The sequence below is a fragment of the Muntiacus reevesi genome, chromosome 11, assembly GCF_963930625.1.
Source record: "Muntiacus reevesi chromosome 11, mMunRee1.1, whole genome shotgun sequence".
Taxonomy (NCBI): Eukaryota; Metazoa; Chordata; class Mammalia; order Artiodactyla; family Cervidae; genus Muntiacus; species Muntiacus reevesi.
The window spans coordinates 49,622,767-49,643,700 of NC_089259.1; the positions used below are offsets into that span (position 1 = coordinate 49,622,767).

At 40.7% G+C, this 20,934-nt stretch overlaps 1 protein-coding gene across 2 annotated transcripts in view; it reads left to right on the forward strand.

The window, feature by feature from the left end:
• Nucleotides 1-20,934, forward strand: part of SLAIN1 (SLAIN motif family member 1) — a 54,886-nt gene that overhangs the window by 31,709 nt on the left and 2,243 nt on the right. The window contains exons 3-7 of one of the 2 annotated variants that reach the window (XM_065901921.1): nt 7,676-7,825; nt 9,068-9,217; nt 11,532-11,876; nt 16,443-16,598; nt 19,676-19,958. In XM_065901921.1, the coding sequence (XP_065757993.1) occupies nt 7,676-7,825; nt 9,068-9,217; nt 11,532-11,876; nt 16,443-16,598; nt 19,676-19,958 (1,084 nt within the window). The remainder of the gene's footprint in view (nt 1-7,675; nt 7,826-9,067; nt 9,218-11,531; nt 11,877-16,442; nt 16,599-19,675; nt 19,959-20,934) is intronic. The other variant, XM_065901922.1, reaches the window with a different exon arrangement.

A 20,934-nucleotide genomic window follows, 5' to 3' on the forward strand; every position in this document is an offset into this window, starting at 1 on the left:
CTCTCACGTGCCTGTGGCTCCACCTGACAGGTACTTGTTGATGTCCTGTGGCCTCTTTGGCTCCAGCCCTCTCTCCTAAATTCTGACCCTGCTGGACACCAGCATGTAGGCATGTCCTTGAATTCAGTTCATTTTTTCTTAAGCGTGCTCATCTCGTATCTCCCGTTTTGGTGGATGACATGTGTCTTAGAATCCATGGTGTTTGACTTTGCCTTCCTTCTTCCCTCTGCTCCCTGTATTCACTGAGTCTCCAGGTATCTCCACTTTAGCTTAGATGTCACTTAACACGTTCTCCCCCTGTGTTCTGCTGATACTTAATTTGGTGCCTTGTGAGGTCTCACCAGCTCCGCCATGAAGCCTCCTGACCAGTCCCCCAGTCATCAGTCTCTACCCAATTGATGCATCATCTGTATGGCTGTTTATGCCATCATCAAATAGCATAGCTGGTCATGACTCTCTCCTTTATAAAGTCAAAACACCAATTGAACATTAAAGCCAATACTGTATACTAGCAGTCCCCAGCCTTTTTGGGACCAGGGACCAGTTTCCTGGGAGACAGTTTTTCCACAGACTGGAAGTGGGGGGATGGTTTCGGTTTGATTCAAGTGCTTTACCTTTATTGTGCACTTTATTTCTGTTATCATTACATCAGTTCTGCCTCAGATCACCAGGCGTTAGATCCTGGAGGTTGGGGACCCCTGCTGCATGTGACAGGACATACCTCCCAACCTCTCTAGCCCTGATTCTTCTCCACATTCCCTTTGCTTCTGTCCTAACATTGGCCATTCCCTGAATATGCATGTCTTGTTCATGTCTCCGTGGCTTTGCATGTGTGATACAGTCGAGCGGTTAGTGGGAAGTGCTCTTATAGGTACAGTTCTTCAGCTGGTCTCAAGCTGGACTGACATGTCTAGACTCCCCTTTGTCTTCAAAGATACACTAAGTTGTAGTTATAATAGGTATAAGAAAGTTGGCAAAATCATTTAGATGTGAAAGTAGGAATGGTAGAATGGTTTGAAATAGGGGAATATTAGTGAAGCTGCCAAGATTTTAACCACATTCAACCTTAATGTGTTGAACATTGTATTTGGTACTCGACTGGCTCTGTCTGTAATGAGGGAAAGTGTGAAAATGATGCTTTCAACAGTAGAGCGTTGTTTTATTTTGAACTTTTTTAGGTTGATGCATACTGTCCTTTTGAGGAGTATCACTAGGATTTTCACATTAGATCACTTATTCTTTTTATGTGAATTAAGCCATGCTGAATTATTAGATTTTGATTATATGCATGTGTGTGTGTGTGTATATATATATTCAACAAAAACTCAAATATTTACTATGAGTCTAATTAAAGATCAGGATATGGAGTGTCTTTGTTTCTGGAAAAATTTTTGATAGGAATATTTAGTGTGGAAAATTTAAAATATTTACATTCTTTTTTTAAATCTCTCCCATTACCTATCTTTTATGGTTTTTCTTGACATTATCACCACTGGAGCATTTATCAAATTGATTTTTGCAGAGGGAGTCATATTTTGCTTAATGATGTATAAAAAATAGCTTCACAGATACAGTGTAATTTTTTTTTTTAAGTTAGACAACTTTGACGATATACATAAAATAACTTGATAGGCCATTATACACTCAAACTAGCTTCTCTCTAGGAAGATGAGGGATCCACCACAATTTAGTATTGATACTTTGTCACGTTTATTTCAATAGAAAATGCTTATTAGAAGGTGGCAAAGTTGAAAAGCTTCAGTTCAGTGGCTCAGTCCTGTCCAACTCTTTGCGATCCCATGAATTGCAGCACGCCATGCCTCCCTGTCCCACACCAACTCCAGAAGTTTACACAAACTCATGTCCATTGAATTGGTGATGCCATCCAGCCATCCCATCTTCTGTCGTCCCCTTCTCCTCCTGCACCCAATCCCTCCCAGCATCAGGGTCTTTTCCAATGAGTCAACTCTTCGCATGAGGTGGCCAAAGTATTGGAGTTTCAGCTTCAGCATCAGTCCTTCCAGTGAACACCCAGAACTGATCTCCTTTAGGTTGGACTGGTTGGATCTCCTTGCCGTCCGAGGGACTCTCAAGAGTCTTCTCCAACACCACAGTTCAAAAACATCAATTTTTCAGCACTCAGCTTTCTTCACAGTCCAACTCTCTCATCCATACATGGCCACTGGAAAAACCATAGCCTTGACTAGATGGACCTTTGTTGGCAGAGTAATGTCTCTGCTTTTTAATATGCTATCTAGGTTGGTCATAACTTTCCTTCCAAGTAGTAAGCATCTTTTAATTTCATGGCTGCAATCACCATCTGCAATGATTTTGGAGCCCCCCAAAATAAAGTGTGACACTGTTTTCACTGTTTTCCCATCTATTTGCCATGAAGTGATGGGACCAGATCTTAGTTTTCTTTCTTTCTTTTTTTTTTTTTTATCGTAGTTTTCTGAATGTTAAGCGTTAAGCCAACTTTTTCACTCTCCTCTTTCACTTCATCAAGAGGCTTTTTAGTTCCTCTTCACCGTCTGCCATAAGGATGGTGTCATCTGCATATCTGAGGTTATTGATACTTCTCCCAGCAATCTTGATTCCAGCTTGTGCTTCTTCCAGCCCAGCGTTTCTCATGATGTACTCTACATATAAGTTAAACAAGCAGGGTGACAATATACAGCCGTGACATACTCCTTTTCCTATTTGGAACCAGTCTGTTGTTCCATGTCCAGTTCTAACTGTTGCTTCCTGACCTGCATACAGATTTCTCAAGAGGCACGTCAGGTGGTCTGGTATGCGCATCTCTTTCAGAATTTTCCAGTTTATTGTGATCCACACAGTCAAAGGCTTTGGCATAGTCAGTAAAGCAGAAATAGATGTTTTTGCTGGAACTCTCTTGCTTTTTCAATGATCCAGCGGATGTTGGCAATTTGATCTCTCGTTCCTCTGCCTTTTCTAAAACCAGCTTGAACATCTGGAAGTTCACCGTTCACTATTGCTGAAGCCTAGCTTGGAGAGTTTTGAGCATTACTTTACTAGCGTGTGAGATGAGTGAAATTGTGTGGTAGTTTGAGCATTCTTTGGGATTGCCTTTCTTTGGGATTGGAATGAAAACTGACCTTTTCCAGTCCTGTGACCACTGCTGAGTTTTCCAAATTTGCTGGCATATTGAGTGCAGCACCTTCACAGCATCATCTTTCAGGATTTGAAATAGCTCAACTGGAATTCCATCACCTCCACTAGTTTTGTTCATAGTGATGCTTTCTAAGGCCCACTTGACTTCACATTCCAGGATGTCTGGCTCTAGGTGAGTGATCACACCATTGTGATTATTTGGGTCGTGAAGATCTTTTTTGTGCAGTTCTTCTGTGTATTCTTGCCACCTCTTCTTAATATCTTCTGCTTCTGTTAGGTCCATACCATTTCTGTCCTTTATCGAACCCATCTTTGCATGGAATGTTCCCTTGGTATCTTTAATTTTCTTGAAGAGATATCTAGTCTTTCCCATTCTGTTGTCTTCCTCTATTTCTTTGCATTGATTGTTGAGGAAGGCTTTCTTATCTCTCCTTGCTATTCTTTGGAACTGCATTCAAATGGGAATATCTTTCCTTTTCTCCTTTGCTTTTTGCTTTTCTTCTTTTCACAGCTATTTTTAAGGCCTCTTCGGACAATCATTTTGCCTTTTTGCATTTCTTTTCCATGGGGATGGTCTTGATCCCTGTCTGCTGTACAGTGTCACAAACCTCCGTCCATAGTTCATCAGGCACTCTATCAGATTTAGTCCCTTAAATCTATTTCTCACTTCCATTGTATAGTCATAAGGGATTTGATTTAGGTCATACCTGAATGGTCTAGTGATTTTCCCTACTTTCTTCAATTTAAGTCTGAATTTGGCAATGAGGAGTTCATGATCTGAGCCACAGTCAGCTCCCGGTCTTGTTTTTGCTGACTGTATAGAGCTTCTCCATCTTTGGCTGCAAAGAATATAATCAGTCTGATTTCGGTGTTGACCATCTGGTGATGTCCATGTGTAGAGTCTTCTCTTGTGTTGCTGGAAGAGGGTGTTTGTTATGACCAGTGTGTTCTCTTGGTCAAACTCTATTAGCTTTTGCTCTGCTTCTTTCCGTACTCCAAGGCCAAATTTGCCGGTTACTCCAGGTGTTTCTTGAGTTCCTACTTTTGCATTCCAGTCCCCCATAATGAAAAGATGAACTATTGGTTGAAAGCTTAACCAATCCCAATTGTATTCTTAACAAGAAAACTTTAGAAACTCTTTAGATGTGGGGAGTGGAGTACAGGACGGTGGATAAGGGTTTGAGTGAGATCATCTGTAGTACCTTCCAGATGTTGTATTTGGTGAAAAGCCACTGAGCTACTTGAGAAAGGAAGAGAGCAACACGGTTAAAGTGGTCAGTGACCAACACAAGCCTGCTAGTGATGCTCAGAGCACGCTGGCTGAGGGTGGCGTGAGTGGCCAGAAGTGGGTTAAGGAATAGATGTGATGGTTTAGCAAGAAATGGCCAAGGTATTGGTCAAGGAAGTGACCGTAGGACCACACGGGTGCAGACAGAAGTGTTCTGGCAGAACGGTGAACTTAGGTATTTAGGGATGAATGACTTGCCAAGTCAAGACTTGCCAAACAAGTTTGTTTAACCCAAGTTGAAGAAGCCCTTTACTTAAAACTCTGGAGTAGGAAGATAGGAAAATTAGCTGTTGAGAAGTTTATCACCCATTTTGGCCCTCATCAAAAAAATTGTCTTGCTGCTTTCTTCAGTTCAGTCACTCAGTCATGTCTGACTCTTTGCGACCCCATAAACTGCAGCACACCAGGCTTCCCTGTCCTTCACCAACTCCCAGAGCTTGCTCAAACTCATGTCCATTGAGTTGGTGATGCCATTCAATCATCTCATCGTCTGTCTTCCCCTTCTCCTCCTGCCCCCAATCTTTCCCAGCATCAGGGTCTTTTCCAATGAGTCAGTTCTTCGCATCAGGTGGCCAAAGTGTTGGAGCTTTTAGGACTGATTTCCTTTAGGACTGACTGGTTTGATCTCCTTGTGGTTCAAGGGACCCTCAAGAGTCTTCTCCAGCATCACAGTTCAAAGGCATCAATTCTTGGACACTCAGGTTTCTTTACTGTCCATCTCTCATATCCATACATAGATTCTTAGAGTCATTCTGATCATCATATCAAGCCTCTCAAATAATTTGACATCCTTATATGCAGAAAATCCATTAATTGGGAAAGGCAAAACTGCCTTATGAAAAGTTCTTTTGTTTGTTTCTAATCTCTGTGAAAATGCTTCCCATTAAAGTTGTTCTAGTTCTTCAGCTACAGAGTGAAGAATAACTAGGATGCAGTGGCTTCCACTCTACTCCCCTGTCCTCCTCCACCACAACCTTGGGCACTAATACAACATCATTGTTTTGTTTGCTTGCCTCCGCAACAATACTCCTCCCTTTTCTTAAAATCCTCCATGCCAAGAGGACAATGCAGAGCTTTCTTTCTCGCAATAGATGCTAATTGTGTTCTTAGCTGGGATCTTGCTTCATAGCCACGATCACTGTGCCATTATGCTGGGTGGCTGGGTCACAGAAGTCATTGTGCAGAGTAATGAATGCTATTTAGTTGTGATGTGTTGTCGCCTGCATCTGTGGGTGAGAACACGCAGTCACTGTAATCTGGTGAGTGATCAGACTGGTGTGACATAACATCATCTGTTAAGCAAGTGAGCAGTCACAAAGAGCAGTTGGGTGTTTCTTTTTTCTTTAATATAGAATTGTTAATGAGAAACTTTGAAGGTATGAGACAAACTACATAGTGGGTGTTGCATCTTAACTGCTATTTCTCAGTGTATCTGGGCCTCAGTTTACATATCTGGTGGTTTAGGGCAGGGAATACCAGCTCTGTGCATCTCTGCTCTGGGCAGGTTGGGAAGGACTCCTTAACCCCCAGAGAACTGCATGTCAGATAAGGGTCATGACTGGTGTCAACCAGGAACGTGGCTTCCTGGTAGAGTCTAGTTCTTGAAAAGTGTGGATTCTGAAAATGGAATCGCTGAATGCAAATTCCTCAGCTAGTTCTTTCTTCTACATAGGGAACAGGTTCTTCTGTAATTGTTCATATGGGATGTACTGTTTCTCAAGAATTCTTGCTGAAGTAACAGGAAGCATTTTGCTCTTGTAAATAACCTTGGTGATATTTTGCAAGGACCTCACCAGCCCCGGGATTGAAGCTCATTAATTTTCTTGCCTGCCCACAGCTTCTTCCTTTCCACCCTGCTGCCCCCCATTTTTGAACACTTTTCAGCTATTTGCTCATTAGCATCGCTCATTAATAGTGTCCTGGGGAGTGCATTTCAGAGCAGTCCTTTTTATACATGTTTCTTCAAGTTTTATCAGATTTCCAGCAAATATAACCAAGTTACTGCTCAAAGTGAAATCTAATTTGTATTTTTAATCTAATTTATATTTTTTGTTTCTTCCCTCCTATCCTGCTTTTATATATACTAAATATCCACTTAGTATACATCTAAGGGATTGCTTTTTAGAAGAGTGTTTTTTGACTAGCACAGTACTCCATGAAGAGAGAGGGAGTGATTTTAGATGTGATTTAAGTTTTTGTTTTTGTTTTTTTTCTTTTTTTACAATTTAGAGTGTTTTTATGATCCTGAGGTCCTGGGAATTTTGGAGGAGGGAAATACGTTAATTAGGACATGTGGGATAATGTACAGTTAGATCACCTACCCGTGTAGGTGCATTCCTTTTTGTTCCTTGTTGGTTTCTTCAGTCGCTAAGTTGTGTCCGACTCTTCACGACCCCGTGGACTGTAGCCCGCCCGGCTTCTTTGTCCATGAGGTTTCCCAGGCAAGAATACTGGAGTGGGTTGACATTTCCTTTCTTCCTTATTTTATAGTATTAAATTAATAATATGTGTAATCCTACCTTTAAAAGTTACATAAACACATTCAGTGCAGAAAATTTGGAAAATATTTTTTTATGAAGAAAAAAATCCAACAGATTATCAATTATCTCTATGCCTGCTATCTAAAATAACTATCAGTAAGTTTTGGTGTATATATACCTTTGTGTTATTTTTATAGATAATTTTTCCATAAAATTTGTTTTGGCCCCAAGCCCATTCAGAAATGTGGTAGTCATTTTAAGTTTCTTCCATAATCCATGAACAAGTTTTCATAAAAATATTTTGATCAACATTTGTTAATATTAAATGGATTGAAAATAAACCTTCGGAAAATAATAGGACTATTAATAGTTAATATTAAAAGAACTTTCGGGGTAATTATAAAGATAAATTGCTTTGAGTTTTTCTTTTGACCTTAACATTTTATATTATTAAAACATTTAAGTTTTTGTGCAGAAATAGAAAAACAGAAAACATTCATAATGAGGAAATTAAAGACAAATTTTCATTGTTGTAGACATACTGACTGTAATCACGGTGCTACTGATTGATTTGTTCTTAATGGTGGTAGACATAGGACCCTTCTTCACGAATAGCCCATTTTTACGTGTTTTTCCCGAAAATGGATGAGAGGCGGTTAGAGTGGAAAGTTGCTTTGTCTCTTCCTTTTTTAACCCTCCCCTCCCTCCCTCTGACCAGCCCGCGTTTGCCTCTGCACAGCTAACTGCCGCTGTTTCTCTTCTGCTTCCGTGACAGCCAGCCGATGGCGAAGCCTCTTCCCTTCAAATGTCTCACTGGCTTTTCCTTATAGTCCTGTGGCGAGACTCAGCCCTTATAGCAATGGCATTAATACTCCCAGCTTCTCTAAAACCTCAAATAAAGCAATACTAACACCTGAAAGAACAGGTAATATTTCAACTTCTTGATTAGCTGCTTACTTTGTGAATCGGTCACCAAACACAGCTTAAAAAATATCCACCTTTCATTGAAAAGCTTGAGGGTAATCTTATCACGATGGGGAGTTTGCTGCACACCTACTTTGGGTACGAAAAAGGCTAGCATTAATTTATACTTAAAGATCATTTATCTGCTCTTTGTTGTGTATAGCAGGCAGCTTTCCCTCCTTATCAAATGTATATATTACATATATGTATTTCCAAATGTGCTTTTAAAATTAAATGTCAAACAAAATAGAGGTATTTTCATTGTGGTTGAAGATTATAAGACTTTTACATCTTGTTTAAAAACTTTTTGATAGCTTTTTAAGTCAGGGCTATATAGAAAGAATAGTCATAGTAGCTTTTTATGTGATGGCTGTCTCAACATTTCCTTCATTGTTTGAGCACTGGTGTTATTCCATTCTTATAATTTTCTCTCTTGGGTCCTTTCTTCCTTGGTTGTTGTATCTCAAGTCACTACTTACTTTCATGAGTGACTCCTGGTCTATGATGACTCTGTCATCATAGATGGAGTGATAAAGATTTATGAAGGTTTTGTATGTGCTTTTGTGTGGACGTGTGCCTTTTATGTACTATATTCTTATCCATGTATGGCACTGCTGTTTGTACCTGTTTAAAAAAATGTACCAGATTAAAATTTATTGTAAACTATATAATCCATTATTACCAGTGAGAAGCATGTCTGATTATTAACTGGAAGTGTACAGCATGTGTGCATCTTAATGCCTATAGGTATATACTTAAGCTAATGGGATGCAGGTTTAGCATTATTGATTTTTCTTATCTTATGGTGGTAAAAAAAAAACACATAACATGAAATCCACTGAAATCTACCTTCTTGACAGTTTTTTTGTGGTGTACAGCAGAGAGTGGTTTTTTGAACTATGAAAACTCAATTTGAAAAAAAGAAAAACAGAAAATGAGTGGTTTTGTGTATATGAATCACAAACATGTGAAAACATGCGTATTGTCTGGCCATTGTCTTGTCTTAGTGGTGTGCGGGTCATTTTTTGGTGACTTACGAAAACAGGAAAAGTACAGAGGAGTCTTTTTTTTTTTTTGTCCGTCAGCCACTCCATGTCCTTTGAGTGGAGAATGCCTTGACTTGCGGAGTGCTGACGTGTGACTGTGAAGCACATTCAGACATCAGTTCTCCAGAGTTAATAACGAACACGTTCCCTGTTTTCAGGTCACACACCCAGGGGCTCTCCGCTCAGTCCCCAGTCATCCATAGACAGCGAGCTGAGTACTTCCGAGCTGGAAGACGATTCTATCTCCATGGGATACAAGTTACAGGACCTCACAGATGTTCAGATCATGGCTCGTCTGCAAGAAGAAAGTATGTTCTTCTTTTTAAACTAGAAAATGTGTTAAACTAGAGGCTGCTACTTGAAATCTGTGGTTTCGGGCATTTCTCCCCCAGGTAATGGGCAAGCAGTTCTATTCTTTCTCTTATACCATCCTACTCTGGAGGTGGAGCAATTAATTAAGTGCTTCTCAGTCTCATGACCATTGTAAAGTACTAAGATATACTCCAGCCAAAATACGTGGATGTAAAATCGTTGCCGGTATAGCCACTGTGGAAACAGTTTGCCAGTTTCTTAGAGAAACTTCCATTTCTATAAGGCCCAGCACATCGTATTCTTGGGCATTTATCCTAGAGTGATGGAAACTTGTGTTCAAAAACACAAAAGCATGTACATGAATGTTCATAGCAGCTTCATTTATAATAATGGCTAAAAACCTGAATGATCTCTGATGTCCTTCAGTAATAAATTGTCAGTCAAGCTGCGGTACCTCCATAATGTGGAATACTACTCAGCAAGAAAAAAGAAGAAATTTTGATAGACATGCCATCTTGGGCGGATCTCCAGGGAATTATGCTGAGTGAAAAAGATGCCCCAGGTTGCATACTGTATAATTCCCTTCAGATAACATTTTAGAAATGGATGGCATAGTAGTGGCTGTTGGGCTCAGGGACTTGGTGTGGGCTCTCAGGTGGGAGGTGGGAGTGGTTATAAGAGGGCAGCATGAGGTGTTTGGGGAGCTGCAGCATTTTTGATTGTGGTGGTAGGTATACCAGTCTACAGGTGATCAAATTGTTTAGAATATAATACTAACACTTGTACATATATATATATATATATAAAAATACTGGGAAAATCTAAATCAGATGGTTTGTATAACTGCCAGTATTTTAGTTGTCCTTTTATTCTATGATTTTGCACAATGATAACCATCAAGGGAAAGTGGGCAAAGTGCACAAAAAAACCTCTGTTATTCCCAAGAACAACATGTGAGTGTGCAGTTATCTTAATAAAAATTCAACTAAAAATGCCTTCTCAGATGCAAACTTTTATATATAGAGAGTGGATAAACAACAAGGCCCTGCTGTAGAGCAGAGGGAACTCTCTCAGTATCCTGAGACGAATCATAATTGAAAAGAATGTGGAAAAGAGTGTATATATGCATGTGTAACTGAATCACTTTGCCATGCAGCAGTAATTAACAAAACATTGAAAATTAACTATATTTTAATAAAAAACATACACTTCTCAAAATAGATAATTATGGAAGAAGAGATAATAGAAATGGGACAGTTTAGGGGATAATTGGAAATGGTTGTACAATAAAGTTACAACAAATAATCTGAGAGTGAACGACTTCCATGGTACTAATGGTATCAAAAAGCGAAAGAAGACGTAGATCACAGAACTGGGCTAAGCTTATTTTGGAGTTAGCTTCTCTGGCCAACATAAATAGAAATAGCCAAGTTATCATTTGAGCGAAACAGTTTCCTGCTTTTAGAATTGGGCGAGGCTACTATGAGAAACACCGTATTGCTTGTGCAGGATTAAATAAGATAACATTTTGAGAGGAGAAGTGATTTTTATATTTTGTAACAGTAAACTGACAGTAACTCTTTCTACAAAACAGGTAGCTGAGAGATGCGATGTCAGACTCAGAAATTAAGTAGTCAGGCACAGACCACTTTAAAAAAAGTTGTGAGTTGGCAATGAGATAAATAAGTAGAGACTTGCAGGTTGACTGTTTTTAGATGACTGTCATTGAAGATGACCCCAAACTACTGAAATTTTGAAGTGTCAGCATGCTTTGAAAAAGGTAATATTAGTAACATAAAGAACAAGAGAAGTGACCTTGTTAAGAAAATATTGTGCCTTAGGTTTTGAACTTTTCTTTGACTTTGAAAGCTGGGGTGGGGAGCAGGAGGACCTCCTACCTGGGCAGAGAGTTGATGCTTTGAATTGTCTAACTCACAGTTAATACTCCTAATGATGATGAATAGGTTTTCCTAAGCAGCCTTCCTAAGCATCTCTCCAGATTTCATCAGGAATTGCTTCGGGATATTGACAGACCCTGATTGATGACCTGGAGCCATGTATTTAATCACCCCTGGAATTAGGGCAGTTTTTTTTCCCCCCTAAAACAGGATAGTCTAGTATTAGCTGTCTATTTGGTAAGTAAATGTGTCTGTCTTCTTGGGATTTAATAAACTAGGAACAAGACAGTGGGTCTCCATTTGAATCGTGCTTGGTATGAATTTTCCTGCAATATTTGATGAACTAGAACTCAATAATTAAGCCAAACTGAAATGCCTCCTAAGGCAATAGTATTTCCTGTTGTTCTTACAGGTCTCAGGCAAGATTATGCTTCTACTTCGGCATCCGTATCGAGACACAGTTCCACTGTGTCACTGAGTTCAGGAAAAAAAGGGACATGTAGTGATCAAGAATATGATCGATTCAGCCTGGAGGACGAGGAGGAATTTGATCATCTGCCGCCACCTCAGCCCCGTCTTCCAAGATGTTCCCCCTTCCAAAGAGGAATACCCCATTCACAGACTTTCTCCAGCATTCGGGAGTGTAGGAGGAGCCCCAGTTCCCAGTATTTTCCTTCGAATAATTACCAGCAGCAACAGTATTACTCACCTCAAGTCCAGACTCCAGATCAGCAGCCAAATAGGACCAATGGAGGAGGTAGGCTGTATGCCGCTTTGGTATCTGGTATGCTTAGATCTTTCGTGTGTGGCGAAGAAATGGGTTTTAAGGTCAGTATAAATAATGGGTAAATGTTTCCGAGCCGAACTTAAGTACGGCCTCAAGACCTTACCCGTTCAGTTGGTGTACACTTAAGTCTCTAATTGATCAACTTCTGATTACGTGTCCGAGACTTAGAGATTTACAGCTTCAAGAAAACCTGTGTGATGTAACAGATGGAGTCAGAAATGGGAAGCACCTTTATGCTGCACCTGGTAAAAGTGTAGTGCGGCAGGGTTGCGGGAGTTGAGGGGCTCGGAAAGAGCTTCATAGAGCTGGAGGCACGGGGCTGCACCCCCCTTGTCTTTCTCAAAACCCCGCATCTCTCCCCGCCTGCCTCTGGCTCAGAGCGGTGGATGGTGAGCCTGCACGATGGGGCTTGTCCAGGATGCTGCTCGTGCATGTGGAGACCTAGGGAGTGTTGGGGTGTGTCTTTCCCCTGACTTCTCGACGTCTCGAGTTAAGGTCTGCACAGCAGTGTGGATGTGGAGGCTGAGGTTGTGTGTGGTACCAGCAAGGCGATGTGTCCTGATGTCAACACAGAGGGTGGGAATATACGTTATCCTCTTTTGTATTTTTTTTCCTACCTCCCTCTTCATCATTTATCTTCCTTCCCCACTCCCAGGAGTTATAGATCATGACTTCCAAGAACTATATGGGGAATAATCATGTGGTATTTTAGCCTGGTATGTTTTTACGATAATGATCAGTCTGACCCTCACACACAAATCCTGTAGCGTATGGAGAGACAAACCATATTTATAAACTAATATTTTTGAGTTATTATGTAGCACCATTTCTCACACTTGGGCCCAAAAATGATCATTTAAGGAAGTTATTTAAAAATATTGCAAGGGCAGATACAAATTGTGCTAGTCATCACCTGCTAGCATGTACTAAGTTTTTACTTTCTCTTCCTCTGTACTTATAATTATTCATGCTAATTGAGAGACCATTTGAACATATTTAAGGTTTAATAGTTAGCACTTATCTCTGCCTAATACTTGCAGATTTCAAATCTAAAAGAAAACAGTGGCAGGTGAAGTGACTGCCACTGATGACCAATTTATTAAAGCTCATAATGTCAAAGACAATAACTACCGAATCATTAAAACTGCGGGAGCGAGCACCCAGAGTTGTTCCCATGAAGGGTTTTTTTTTTTTTTTTGGTCACATCCTGCCTGTCCAGCAGATGCGCCCTCTGCATCTTGATTAGTGTTGCCAGTGGGATCATTGTTCCCCCTTAGAAAAGTGGTGTTAACTTATATTCAACACCATTATGAAAAGGATTAGGTTTACCTAAACCTGTGTTACGATGGTTCCTATTAGGAAAATGGAAACATATCTCAGCCTCGTGCCTGACTGTGGTAGTTTTGTTTCTCTCAAAGGGCTGGTCTCCACATGCAAAGGAAATGGAAGATAACAGCAGTTTTCTGGATTGGACTTCTGGCTAATCACCTTGATGGCTGAGCACACAGCTTTGAAGGCTGGTAGATGCTGAATTGCCAGCCTGGCTTACCACTTACACCTTTCCGCGTCTTCCCATGTCTCTGAGTTTTCATTCAAAATGCAGACAAGTAACATCCCTTTCTTAGAAAACTCAGATATAATTGGACATCAAGTCTTCTGTTATACATTCTCCTTCATTTAACATGTAATCCTTTAATCTAAGTTTGTTATAAGGAATCAATGAAATGATGACTGTTTCGTCTGAAACAAAAATTGCTGAAAAAGTTTAAAGTGCCAAAAAGTAAAGGTTGTATCCTCATCTCCACTTTGTTTTTTTAAACTTTTACTAATATGGCTCAGATATCTGAACCTTCATTTGTTACCACAATATTATTTAAACAAAATTGTAGAATGAGAGTTGTAACTTGAAAATGAATCTATCAATTATTTCTCTAAATTATTAAAATAATATAGATGGAAGAAAATAATTATCATATTAATGATCTAATTTAATTAAAAATAAAACAGAAATGTGTGTTAATACTTAACTATTTCCATAGCTCCTACACTGCCTGGGTTCAAAAGGGAGGGTTCTTCAAAGTCCTCGGAATATTTCTGGGGCTCCTGGGATTAAAAGGAGCGCACAGTAATCCCTCCTTACCTGTGACTTCGGCTGCCCATGGTCATCTGCAGTCTGAAAATGTTAAGTGGAAAATTCCAGAAATACACAGTTGTAAGTTTTAAAGTGGGCGTTGTCCTGAGTACTGTGAGGCAGTCTTGTGCCTTGCTGCTGTGTCCCAGCTGGGACACGAGTCAGCCCTCTGTCAGGCGTATCCAGGCTCTGCATACTGCCTGCCTGTCATCCCTGTGTGAGAAGAACGTCCTATATACAAGGCTCACTGTATGTGTTAGTCCTCAGTCCTGTCTGACCCTCTGCGACTCCATGACTGTAGCCCGCCAGACTCCTCCGTCCATGGGCTCCTCCAGGCAAGAATACTGGAGTGGGTTGCATTCCCTTCTCCAGGGGATCTTCCCAACCCAGGGATCGAATCTGGGTCTCCTGCACTGCAGGCGTATACTTTACCATCTGAGCCAGCAGGGAAGCGTTATAAAGTTCAGTACTATGTATTAATACTGTTGATGGATTCGGGCATTCCCGAGGGACTTGAAACGTATCACCTGCTGATAAGGAAGGGAGACACTGCTGTATTTGGAGTAGTTTGCTAGGTGCGATAAATGATGAAATCTTACAGGACATTTGCTGACTGTAATTTTTAGGATTTGGCGGGGGAGGAGGTGTTGTTAGCCTGAGGACCTGTATTGACAGGAAGGCTAGATTTAGATGTTTGGTGGGTAACTGGCTGCTGCCTTTATTCCTTAATGGATCCCTAAAGATGGATAATAGAAGAAAAGATTGAGAAACAATGGTCTAGACTATAATCCCACTGAGAGTTGGAAACTCGCCTGCCTATGGTACACACTGTGTACCGTGAGTGAGTGAAAGTTGCTCAGTCGTGTCTGACTCTTTGTTACCCCACGCACTATACAGTCCATGGAATTTTCCAGGTCGGAATGGGGAGTGGGTAGCCGTTCCCCTCTCCAGGAGATCTTCACAACCCAGGAATCGAACCCAGGTCTCCCACATTGCAGGCACATTCTTTACCAACTGAACCATAAGGGAGGCCCACTGTATAGCATTCATATGCGTTCATTCATTCATTCCACAAAGTGAGGAATGGTGTCCAGGAGGAAGGACCAGCATGCTCACGGATGCAGGAATGTGTGAAGTATTTGGAAACTCCGTGGTTCACTCTGGTTGGCGAGCAGGCTGTGAGGCAGGGGCAGCAGGAGGTCAGGGTTGGAGAGGTCTGCAGGGACCACACCTTGGAAGGGCCTTTGCTCAGCCCAGGAACTTGGGCTTTCAGAGTAAGGGGAGTGATTGGAGGGTTTTAGGAAGTGGCTGGAAGTCACCAGCTGTATGGAAGGTGGGGAGGAACAGACAGGGTGCACAGAAACCCATTAAGAGGATTTTGTGAAAATGTGGATGACAGGTACTGAGGTCTGTGCTCGGGTGGTAGAGGGAGATGTGTTAACTATTTACGAGGCAGAATTGACAGGACTTGGAGTTGAGGAGGAGGAAGGGAGGGGAAACTTGGAAGATTACACCCCTTTTTAGATTAGGTGACTTCAGGGATCTAAGTGATGTGGATGAAGCTGTGTGTGTGTGAAGGGGAGAAATAGGAATCAGGTTTGTCCTTGAATGGGTTTTTGCTTAGTATTCAAATATATCTGTTTTCTGAGCTTGAATGACCCAATACATATGCGTTAGTTTGGCGGGCATGGTATTAATAAAGAGAAAACTGTCCACTTTGTAGAGCTACAGTCTTGTGTGTGCATCGATGCCAAGTTGCTTCGTGGCTGAATCAAAATTCACCAAGGTCTGTGCGTGGCTTACTCTCTGCTGCCTCTTAGCGGTAGAAGGTGTATTCAGCAAGAAAAAGAAGGGGCAGTGTTTGAAGTCTCTAAAGGTTTGGTGGCATACTCATGACCCTTAAAACTCCAAAAGTTAATGTGATCATGTTGATGTGATGAGTGGCTATCTCAAAACATCTCAAGTTAGAATTTTAAGAATTTCTTCCTTTTTGATGCTCTAGCAAAAGTTTCAGTAATCGTTGGTTTGACACCTCTAGGTTTTTTTTTTTTTTAACTAACGTGTAACAATTTTAGGTTTTTTTATGTTAATGGCTGTAAGATTATTGTCTAACCTCATTTCAATATAATTTTATCTAAGAACAGACAGCTAATTGACTAGCTAATCCCTCCCTCTTTTATAGAACAGATGCTTTCCATTAACTGTTTGGTGGAGCCTTTTTGAAGATATTAAGTGTCTCCCTATACGAGGGGTAATCAGTTAGCTTCTTAAAGTTCATAACACATGATAATTTGTTTGTTATTGAACAAAATATGATTTCTCTTTGTATTTACTTTTAAAATCTAGTGTCTTAATTAGCATAAAAGTAGCGATTCTTTTTTTAACACAGTAAAATACTTTTCTAGACAAGCTCCGAAGAAGTATGCCTAACCTAGCTCGGATGCCAAGTACAACCACTGTTAGTAGCAACGGGAGTTCTCCAGTCACCGTGCGGAATAGTCAGAGTTTTGACTCAAGCTTGCATGGAGCTGCAAATGGAATTTCAAGAATACAGTCTTGTAGTAAGTATGACAGTTTTTTTGGTATTTCTTAATTAGTTGTAACACCATTAGGAAAATATCTTACTATTTCATTTTTCTTTCTCTGAACACTACAGAAAACTTTTCTCCTTGTGACTTTTATTTGTATTTCACCATTAAGTAGTATTTTCACCAGTGCCTATGTTACCAATTAATTAGGAAATTATATGTTAGCCTTTATACCTAAGGATAGAAGTAAAAGCCCTGAATGGTGATTGATCTCTCTGCTCATCATACAAAAATGTTTCCTGTGTAGTCCTGCCTCTTTCTAGCCGTGCGCTTGATATATTTACTCAGAGGAGAGCACAGCTGTTCTGTCCAGCTCCTGCTGTGGTCTTGTTTTGCGTCAGTCCGTAGCTTTCCTGGGGCAAATGAAGTTCTGCTTCAGTGTGGCTGAAGAGTAGGGTTCACCTGCTTCATTGCAGTTTGCCCGCAGTCTTTCATTGTCTGTACATTTTACCCAGTGATGAGCAGCGTGCTGAGAGTGTAATCTAGCGTTTTTGTGTTCTCACTTTGTGTGGGGATGTCTTGGCTCCAGGTTCCCCGCCCCCGACTCATGCTGCCTGTGTGGGTAGTTGGGGCTAAGTCCAAGACTGACCGCTGGGAGGCAGGTTCAAGGCCACAGGCCCAGTATTGATACACCCAGACCTGGAAGGCCAAGTGTGTGGCCAAGTGCCATCAGCCAGAGGTCTTCAGTTTGCACCCAGCAGACCCCGTGGGGCCCCGAGAGACCCCGGGTGCCTCCAGCACGTGCTGAGGGTGGGTCAGGATTGTGGTTGCCGCCTGTGCTGTTCACTGGCACACTTACTGCCGCGTTTATCTTCCATCCTAGCTTACTGGCTCGCCCTGGGTGTGGACCACGGTTCCTCTGACTTTCTGCCCCCAGCACCTGACTTGCTGCTGGGCACATTGAGCTCTCAGGAGCTGTTTGAGCGAATGTATAAATGAATGCTGTAGGGCTGGATCTGAGGGCCTCATCTGTTAACATTTGAATTAAAGGCTTGTGTAAAGACACAGAAGATAGCCTAGGAGCTAATGGTGGGAAACGGAGGACTGATTTCTAGTTTTCTGTCAGGAGGTTAGGACAGATGGCCAAACACATCATGATGAAATTTAACTGAGAGAAGAGTTCTGTGCTTGAGTATAAAAGTCAACATTATCAACAGAGAAGGGGAAAATACAGTAGTGACAGTAGCAAATAGGGGAACAATTAAGAGTTTTTGTGAACTCTTCATTCATTGTGGATCAGTAGCACAGTTTGAGTGCCAGAAAAATGTACGTAATCCAAAATAGAACATACCCTACAAACAATGGAAAGTCTTGATGGAAGTCCTGAAAAAATGATGAGAGCATGTCAAAAGGATATAGGAAACAACTAGATGAAACTACCAGAGACCAAACTTGCGACAGATTGAGCCACAGAATAAATGATTATATTAAAAGATTATAACCCATAGATTAAAATAAATAATCATAGGTTCATACTTAATTGAATAAATGGAGTAGAGGAGAAATTCTTCTTTATAGAAGAATTGCAATTAATAAACATAAAGAAATGAAGAAAGTAGAAAAATCATTGTGTGTAACTCAAGCATAATAATGAGAGAAAAACAAAAGAACTTGAGTGTTACTGTGTAAAAGGAGGTCAGTCATGAACTTGTTTCAGATCTCAGGACTCTGTTCTCATTGACTTTCATCCCTAAGCGAATATCCTTTATACATCATGAGTGTATATAAACATCTTGTGTGTGTGTCATGAAGAGCTAGTTCTGGACTGGTGTGCCTTTTGGAGTGAACTAAGTGAACAGAGAAAGTGGAGAGACAGCATGATATAGAGGGAAGACACTAGGTTTGCAGTCAACAGCTTGAGTCTGGGTCTTTTCTTAGTCATAAGTTCATGGGAAACTATCCTTTCTGATCCTTGTTTTCTCACTTGTAAAATTAGGATTGTGTCTATTAATCTTGACTAGTTTCTATTGCTTTTTAAACTCAATGTAGTTATCTATCTTGTCTATAGGAGAGTTAATGGGACTAGTAGGACTGCCCTTCTGAAATAACACTTCTGGAGTTTCATTTTAAATGATACACTTTTTGAACTTTCATTTAATCTGTAGATAAATTTTAGAATTGGTATCTTAACAATATTAGTTTTCTAATTCATTAACATGGAATATTCCCTCATTTACTTAGATCTTCTTATCTGTCAAAGTTTTGTAGCTTCCTGTGTAGAGGTTTAATACAGCTATAGTTCAGTTTATTCCTAACTATTTTATCTTAAAAATGCTTTTATAAGTAGTATTTTTTTCAAATTTTAGTTCACTGATAATTTAGAAATGCAACTGATTTTTTTCTATTTTGATGTTCTGTTCATCAGCTTTGCTAACTTCATTTATCCTAATAGTTATAAATTTGGAATGTACTTGTAATATAATACATCTGAACGCCAACGCATAGTCAAGAATGTTCATAAAACCCCAGACTTAGAAGTAACCAAGCTTTGCATCATCAGGAGAGTGGATTTTAACATACATTCTGTGGAATACCACACAGCAATGCAAATATATGGATAAATCTCAAAAACATAATGTTGAGTCAAAGAAGCCAGTCAAGGAAGAGAACATACTCTGTAATTCCACTTACATGAAGTTCAAAATAGGAATAACAAATCTGTGCTGATAAAAGTGAAAGTAACAGTCACTTGGGGGGCGTGTTGACTGGGGAGGATATGTGAGAAGCTGCTGAAGCGCCAGCAGTGTTTGCTGTCTTGATGTGAATATGGTTACAGGAATGTGTTCGTGTCACAATTTCATTTCACTCTAGGCTTAATGTTTAGGTGCCTTTAGGCCTGGCGTGCTACAGTCCATGGGGTTGCAGAGTTGGATTAGCACAACTTAGCTGCTAAACGATAACACTTTATGTATATTGTGTTTCAGAAGAAGCTGGGCCAGTACGTAGATAGCTTTATATGGACATTTAAAACCCTTTCAGACAGCATCAGCGTCTTTGAACACGACACGTGCAGACAGAGGTAAACGTGCACGTGTTCTTTGTCCTCCTAGTTCCGTCCCCAGGACAGCTCCAGCACAGGGTCCACAGCGTGGGACATTTCCCAGCGGCAGCGCGGCAGCCTCTTAAAGCCACGGCCTACGTGAGCCCAACCGTCCAGGGCAGCAGCACTGCGCCCTTAGCCAGCAGCTTGCAGCTATACTCCAGCACGGGGATCCCCGCCCCCACCAAAGCTGCGGCTTCCGGCACCATGGGCCGCAGCGCTCTTCCGAGACCTTCACTGGCAATAAATGGGAGTAACCTGCCTCGAAGCAAAATTGCACAGCCTGTCAGAAGGTGAGAGCCTTGGTCCGTTCTTCCTTGTAGCCCTGTTCGTGGTCTGCAGTTAGAAACTGCTCCAGGTACCACCCTGACGTTCCCTCTGTCTAACCCTGGTTGGGTCCTCTGCCCCTTCTGGCCTGACTTGTGACCTTCTGCCTCTGGATTCAATATTTTTCAATCTTTTTTTTTTTTTTAATCAGAATGGGCACAAATGATGTTAGGCATGTACACAACACACCCTGCTCCTACAGTCATGATTTAAAAAGCATCTTAGTGATATTTAGTTGGGGTTTTATTAGCTTATGTTGGGAACTTTGGTATGTTCCAGGTAGAAATTTTTGAATTCCACATTGCTTGCCGGGCACATGTTCAGTGAGCTCACGGTCATGTTATGCCCTTTCTGAAGTGGGTCTGCTGGAGTGTTTTATGGTTAAAAACAATTCCATAAAAGTGAGTTGACAAATTAGATGATGCGGCAATGGAGGCAGTAAATATATACAACTCTTACAAGAAATTAGTATTTGAAGGAGGAGAGGGAGGGGGAACCATGATGACAGTTTGCAAAGGATGTGGGAACAAGAAATTTTTCTTTATTTATGCATTAGGTATGTATAGTTTGTATTTTCTGATGCATAATAGGTGCTCAGATCAAAAGCAGATTCAGAAACTTTTGCAAAACAAAAGTAAATAATCTTACTATCCAGATAGACGTCACTTTTGTGTGTGGTTAGTTCAGTGCAGGGCTGTGTTTCATTCATGACTGAATAGAATCACATTGTTTGATGCATATATGTTAACTGTGGACAGTACATTTGTCCTTGGATGTCTGTCTGCAAACTAATCTGGAAAGGCTGTCATTGCCAGATAGAGGGTCTGGTTCCCCAAACTTAGACAAACATTGGTTTTAATGCTTTTTAAAAATTCGCTGCCAACATATTAGGCAAATCTCTTGATTATTTGTAAGACTGAATACAAATAGAATTACATGAAG